Source organism: Cupressus sempervirens, chromosome 8 (assembly GCF_028749045.1).
Source record: "Cupressus sempervirens isolate cs-2001-9-10 chromosome 8, ASM2874904v1, whole genome shotgun sequence".
Taxonomy (NCBI): domain Eukaryota; kingdom Viridiplantae; phylum Streptophyta; class Pinopsida; order Cupressales; family Cupressaceae; genus Cupressus; species Cupressus sempervirens.
In genome coordinates, this window is record NC_143125.1 from 226,219,379 (window position 1) to 226,227,355 (window position 7,977).

General features: G+C 30.7%; 1 protein-coding gene across 1 annotated transcript; it reads left to right on the forward strand.

Moving 5' to 3' along the window:
- Positions 1–381: 381 nt before the first annotated feature.
- On the forward strand, positions 382–3,907 carry LOC149542320 (peroxidase 5-like). The gene is made up of 5 exons (XM_089795716.1): positions 382–505; positions 698–993; positions 1,832–2,023; positions 3,130–3,307; positions 3,489–3,907. The coding sequence occupies exons 1-5, from the start codon at positions 382–384 to the stop codon at positions 3,905–3,907; spliced, it is 1,209 nt and encodes a 402-aa protein (XP_089651842.1).
- The last annotated feature ends 4,070 nt before the right edge of the window (positions 3,908–7,977 follow it).

A 7,977-nucleotide genomic window follows, 5' to 3' on the forward strand; every position in this document is an offset into this window, starting at 1 on the left:
AGTCTATTTGGTTGGTGAAGCTTGAGAGTCAACACCATGTTATTTAATACCACGAGGACATTCTCTTTGAAAGCTCCACTAATAACTCCTTGGTTAATATTTTGATCTACTACTTCTCCTATGAATCTATTTCATACAATAGTATTATCTCATCCATAAGAAAATTAAAAACATTGATTTGAATCTCTCTATATTTTATTTTATTAATTAGACTATATAACTCATTAAAAGTTCTAATCTTACGAGTAAATTCTATATTGAAATTGATCATAAAAATGTTCGTTTTTGAATATTTGAATCAAATTTCTATATTAAAACCTGATATTTCAATCTCTTAAACATTTCTTAAAATCTACTATAGATCCACAGTCATTATATTATATGACTAGAGACGTCAAAGAACATTTGAAGAAAAAGATCTCACATGTTATCTTTGGCTGCCCAACGCTAACTTCTGATGCACTTTGCCCAATTCTTAAAAATGCACGATCCATGATAAGCATTGGTACTGAATGATGAAAATACGTGCGCTTGGATAACCACGACAAAGGTTTTTAAATGACAAACATAATTTACAATTTACAAACCTTATACAACCAACTGCATGGCTTTGCTATAAATATATTTCTCAAACAAGCTTGTTTCTCAATCTTACTGTGCATTTCACATCAATACAGTTAGTTATAACTTGTTATAGGCTCTCGTATTCTTCCAAGTTTACAGTCAGGTGCTGTAATGGCGAAATACAATTTTGTAGTTTATCTCGTCCTGTCTGCATTGATTTTAGGTTTTGCTGCTGCAAAAAGAGATAAGGATAACAAAAATGATGGGAGGGATGATAACAGAAATAGTGGTCTGCGGGAGAATTTCTACAGAGGTCGTTGTAAACAAGCAGAATCCATCGTCTTTAACCATGTCAAAGCTGCGTTTCAAACAGATCCAGGAGTCGCCCCTGGCCTTATAAGGATGCACTTTCATGACTGCTTCGTCAGGGTACGTACTCGTTGAGATATACACATTGAATATATACTCATTGGAACTCAGTGATATTGCTATAAGGATTTAACGATTTAACAGTGTAGTTTTTGAGTCAAACTTGTTGATTCATGTATCATGATATTAAGATTTAAATATCTAATTTTTGAGGTAAACTCATTGATCTATGTACCATGAGTAGATTCACATGTAATCCATCTCTTAGAATAAATAAAACACTTAGCACTCATTAGATCTAGGTGATGCTCATGACACAGGTGGGACTTTCTGGGAGGTCACTCATCCCAGTACTACTCCAGCTCGAGTGTGCTTAAATCCACTCTGTTTACAACCCCATTTGCAAAATCTTCACCAAGTGTTGTCTCGTGAACTATTTATTAGAAAGTCCCTTAAACTCATCAATCTAAAAGTAGGAGATTTCCCACAAGAAGTCAAAATGTGATATTGCTATCAAGATTTAACTCTGTAGTTTTTAAGTCAAACTCATTGATGTCCCATGTATCATGAGTAGTGATTCACCTTGTGAGATGGATTCATGTGTGAATCACTCACTACTCATGATACACGGATCAATGAGTTTGATTTAAAAAATAAAGAGATAAATCTTGATAGCAATATCACAATTTAACTTGTAGAAAATCTCCTACTCATCATTCTATTTCATTATATGAATATATAAACATTGATTATATATACATTTCATCGAAAGTCATTCCACATCATTATATGAATATATACTCGTTTCAAAATTCATTCTATCACATTGTATGGGAATACACATTGAATATACTGCAGTTTCTGACCACGTGAGATCATGTTTTGAATCAAATTGCAGGGATGCGATGCATCGGTGCTTATTGACTCGACTGCAGAGAATAAGGCAGAAAAAGATTCGCCTGCTAACAATCCGAGCCTGCGTGGGTTTGAAGTGATTGACGCAGCCAAAGCAGAACTTGAAAAAGAATGTCCTCACACTGTTTCTTGTGCAGACATTCTCGCATTTGCTGCTAGAGATAGCGCATTTCTGGTTTTTGTTTCTCACCCTCGCACCCCATCAATTAATTTTCTTTATTTTCCTCTCTCAAGTATTATTGATAGGTGAAGGGTGTCAATAGTGATTCCCTCCTCTCAGAAGTTGTTAATTGTATATTGGATTTTGATTACTCTTTCTATTTTCTTTATGTATAATTAGGAATTTAATATAGTTATCAGTTTAGTATATCTAAGTTATAATACGCTATTCTTAAATATTGCATACTAAAAGAAGAAATTAAGTCTAAAGAATAAATTAAACATGTAAAAATAAGTTAACCTTGACTATTTAACACTTTTAACTTAAGAATCAAACCTTAGGTCCGTTTGGTTCGTGGAATTTAAAAAACTCGGATTTCTACAAACCTTAGTTTAGCCAAATCAAGGTTTTGTATATCTTCATTCCGATTTTTGGGATTTTACTAAAACCGTTTGTTTCACTCGGAAGATGTGTGTGAAGACACATTTTTTTGCATAAGCTTGGAGTTGAAGGCAAATTTCAAAAAGTAGTCCAATCTATTGTTTTTACACTCCTTAAAAAAAAAAACCAGGTTTTGATTTTCAATTCCTACTTTTTAAAAAAAGTTGGAAAACCTGGTTTTGAGGCAAAATTGGAAGTCCCATATGCTAATTCCATTTTGCAAATTTTGAAACAAACACACAAATTTTCAAATCCAGGTTTTGAAAAAGCCAATTCCTGTCATCTTCTAGAAACCAAACGAACCCTTAGTGTATGATCACTACTTGTACAAAAGATTGAAAAATGATCATTAAAGAAACTCACTAGTCATATTCTCTATTGCCTCCTTTCATTTCAATCACCCACACAATCAATTCAATACCTATGCATAAATGACCCAATAATTGTGGCTTACCAATCTAAGAAAAGTTTGGTAATTCTTAGAATTTGTAACTTTTTTTTCTCAATTACTAGATATACAAGTGAGTAATTATTGATTCAGGGATAGTTTTTTCCTTTTCACAATAAACTATAATGATTCAAGTATATTATTTTGGAGACAAATTCTTGACCCATATTTCATGAATACAACTTGTTCATAAGAACCTAAAACATTTAACAATACTAATTTTTATGAACAGGCATCTCCATTTGGCCGTGCACAATGGGCAGTGAAGGGTGGGAGAAGAGATGGAAGAATTTCATTGGCTACAGACACCACAGCAGATAATCTGCCGTCCCCAGCTGCCAATGTGGACCAGTTAACAAAAGTGTTTGTAGACAAGGGAATGTCACAACAAGATATGGTCCTTTTATCTGGTATCATTTCATTAAAAATTTCACTATTTTTTACATATAATAGATATATTTTAAATATATCAATCTAGTTAAAGATATCATATTTTTACAATCTATTGTTTTGGATTCTATTAAAATTTTCATCAATGATACATCATCATCTAAGTAAATTCATGATCTACTCTCTTGTAAAATTTTGTAGGTGCTCATTCAATTGGTGTTTCCCACTGCATTTTCTTCGTAATGCAGAGGCTCTACAACTTCAACAACACTCATTCCACAGACCCATCATTAGACCCCACATATGCTGCAGAACTGAAACAAAAGTGCCCTGCTGATAACACAGACAACAACATCACAGTACGGTTGGATAGCAGCACAAGGGAAGATATATTGGATAACAACTATTATGATGATGTTATAAATAAGCGTGGCTTGTTCGTATCAGATGCAACTTTGATGACAGATGTAAACACGAACAGAATTGTGGCACAGTGTGCTGCTTCAAATATGTTCTTCTGGCAAAAGTTCTCAGAGGCAATGGCAAGGTTGGCAAATGTTGCTGTCCTCACTGGGCAGGACGGAGAAATCCGCCTCAATTGCAGCAAGATTAATAACTAGTTTTACTCACTATCTTGTGATTTTATTATTAATGTTTAGAAGTCACTTCAAATAAGAAAAATCTTTTTGGTTTTGTAACCAAATTGAATTATGATATTTCTTGGTGTAATCTTAGTATATTATTTATTAATTAAAAAGAATTATTCATCAAAAATTATGATGTTAACATAAGATATCTTGATAAGTAGGAGATGATTTCCACAGCTAGTCAAATTGTGATGTGAATATCAGGATTTAACTGTGTGATTTTTGAGTCAAACTCAAAAATCACACAGTTAAATCCTGATATTCACATCACAATAAGATATCTTCCTACACCATGATTTTTACATAGATGCATTTTAAGGATCAGGTAACACTTTCTAATAATACATTGTTGTTTTATCTTGTCTATATTGGACTTTGATTTAATAAACCACTCATTCTCAAATTTTCACTCAAATTCTTTTAATTTTTGTGTCTAAATTATTAAGAAACTAGCTGTACATGATAAATATATTTGATTTGAAATTTTGTTAATATTAAATTTATATTTTTTAATAATAATAGTATATATAGATTAAATATGTGATAAGCGATTTTAATCTTGTAGTCTAGAATTTTTGTTTTCATTATTATAGATTGTCTTAATTTCTTTTGGTGAGAAACTTGTCTCAAATTGTAAAACCATCCAAACAAACTGCAAATATTTTTATTCATAAAATTTAACTATAATAATTTAAAAATTTTAAAAGAAATTTAAAATATGCATATTTGAATATTATTAATAAAGATATAAGACAAAATTATATATTTTATAATTTCTTCTTTTTATAAAAATATTTTAAAGAATATTCAATTTTTTAACCTAAAAAATATTAAAAGAAAATAATGAAAAAAAAATTAAAAGATGCATTTGCACTTTTAGATTTGACATATTTTTATTTTTTATTGTTTAAACACAAATCTTTTCAAGTTTTGATTTGACTAAATATATTAGTTTAGTCATTTATTTTCATTTGCCATTTCTATTATTTTAAAAATTATTCTAATCAAGTCTTTATATTATTTTAAAATAAAATATTAATTTTTTTTCCCAGAGTTCTCAAAAGTTTGAAAAGGCTATTATTAATATTTATAACACACTGGAAAAATAACTTATTCTATTAAATTATATTATATTTAATTATAATATAAAGAATATCAAACAATTTGATAAAATTAACTACTAATACTTATAATATTTGTTTGTATATTAAATTTTTCATAACACCCATTTTATAAACATTAATACATAATTTATTAGAATGATCATGTCTAATAAATATAAGTAGATCTTTTTATTTCTAAATTTTATTCTTATCAATCCTCATTCTCATTCATAACATTAGCATATGTATAATTGTACATCTTTAAATTTAATGTAAATATTTTTTTTTACAAAACCAAAAAATCACTAGTCACACACACACACACACACAATTGATTATTACAGAGAAAAATCCCAATCAAAACATACAATGCCTTTCTTTTCCACAATTCATAAATTTGAATAATTTACATCTCTTAATCATCCTTAATAGTGTTTTGAACAAATTGTTCAAGAATTGACCAAGATTGCACAATGTCAATTAAATTAGAGATGAAGATTGAAACAAGTTGAGAGGGGAAGAGAATTCCACATTAAAGGCTTGAGTAATTTGTTCATATGATATATGGTCTTTTAAATGGGTATTCCCAATTTGTAATATGGAAAATAATCCATGGAGCACCCAAATCATAAAAACCAAATTTAACTAAAATGGAAATCAAGTTTTCAACCTTCAAAAATTGTTAAACTTGAATACACAAATGAAACTCAAATGGAAGCCTTAATCATTAATTGGATGCCTGACTAAGGTTAATTTGAGAAAAGCCTTCAAGTACTGATCGCAGAGCCCAAAATTACATAGTGATGCCATGACTTCTTGTCATTTAACAAGACACCTATAAGGTATGGAGTACAAGCAATGATAAGGGAACAACCCAAGACAAAATTAACACAATAGGAAATGAGACTTTTATTATTAGAAACGATATGCTATTACATTCATTATAGGGAAAATTGACTCAACTATATGTCCTATGGGCTTACAACATAATTAGATTCTAGAGAAAAACCCTTCTCACGGTACCTTCTCCCAAACTCCACAAAAATTGCCTTTATAATGGAAGAAATTACCTTAAGTAACCCAAATTAGGTTTGGGGTGAGGAATATAATTTAGAATATACCATTTGGAATCCATTGCCAAAGCATAAGGTTCTAGAAGACATGTTAGAAGTCGATGTAAAATTAGAAGATTCCAAGATTAGTAGTCCAACTTCTGGGAGACATAACTTTTGATCTAAGACTCTTATTGATGAACTGTTTACATTTTTGGAAATCTCTCTATGCACTTTATATGCTTATGGATAAGATTTTCTTGTCCCCCATTTTTTGGTCCCATACGAGGCCGTTTAGTGCCTCGAACCTAACTTTGAAGCATTCTTAAGAGGTCTCCAAGAAACCTAAAACTATTATAAATTTCAAACCGTGAAGCCTTTTGACTTGATTTTTTTTTGGAATGCTTAAAATTACAAGTATAACCATCTCGCAAACTTACACCCTCTAAATCATTATAGTTATGACTATATCACAAAATAAATCATTTTCTATGTTAGCGCATCTTGAGGTGCTAAAAAAATACCAACCTAGAAAACCAATAGTGGAACTATGGGAATTTGAATTTCTAATCTATCTAAAGGGTTATCCAGAAATACACACTACAACATTTGGAGTCGAATTGCAATGGAAATTTGTGACGATGGTGTAATTTGTGGTGATTTTCATTTTTTTTTTGCAATTCTCCCTAACGCCATCATAATACCAACATTGGCGTCATAATTGTAATGCTCACGTGAGTATAAACAAAAAAAAAAAAAAAAAAACTCAATATAAATCATTCTCCATTTTTTTTTTATTGTGCAGAGCTGCACGTGAAAGAGGGTGGAGAGCTCTAAATGTTGTCGTGCTCTTGTGGATGGTGCATTTTGTTATCATGCCCTTGTGATCTTTGCATTTCATTGTCATGCTCTTATGATCTCTACATTTTTTTGTTGTGCCCTTCTTCTACAATTTAATTTCCATGTCGTGCCCTTGCTTTGCAATTTTCTTCAAGGGCGATGTGAATGTTCTTTTCTTTTCCTTCTAAACATGTATCTCTTTATATTTCCTTCTAAACATGTATATCTTAGAGATCTTTTTTAAGGTTCTTATTACATCTTAGGACAATAGAAAATTGATCCAACTGCATACATATATCCTAGAATCCAAATAATAAAATAATAAACTCACTCAACCCATGCTAAGTGACTTACCTCAAGATCCTGCACAAAAATAATGCAAACTAGGAAAAATGGGTAGAGTTTGCAAGAAATTTTACAAAAACATATCATAGTAAATATTTTTAGAAAGAAACTAGCTATAACCCAGTTAACTGGGTCTAGTTACTAATTAGTTGGGCTTACAAATTTCATTATTACTTTTATAGGTTAGTGTTTTTGAGCACCTCAAGACATGTGCTAGTGCAAAAAATGAGTTATCTTGCTAATTAGTTGGGTTGATTACAACTACCTTTAAAGTATGAAAAGTGACATCCTAATGATGATGGAAAGGTCATCTTAGAATTAGTACCACCAAGTATAGATGATGAGTTGGTAGTGCAAGTGGGAAAGCCAAATCTTCTAATGAAAACTAGATCCAAATTATTAAAGGAATATTAATGATGATTGGGACATTTTTCTCAAGAGATTATATAATGAAAGGACAGCATAAATTTTGAAGCATGTGTTATGTGCCAAGATTATCTTGCCATTAAGGACTGAATATTTAGTGGTACTTTTTCGGTATGCAAATATTTTTAAAACCCATTCCCAGTTTATTTTTGTCCTAGTCTACAAAGTCGATGGTAAAGCACTGGAGAAAGAAAGGGAAGTATTTCTAGTTTTCAACTCTTTATAGGTGAGGGTCATAAGATTTTCTTTCTACTCTTTTTTATGTCATTTATTTTCA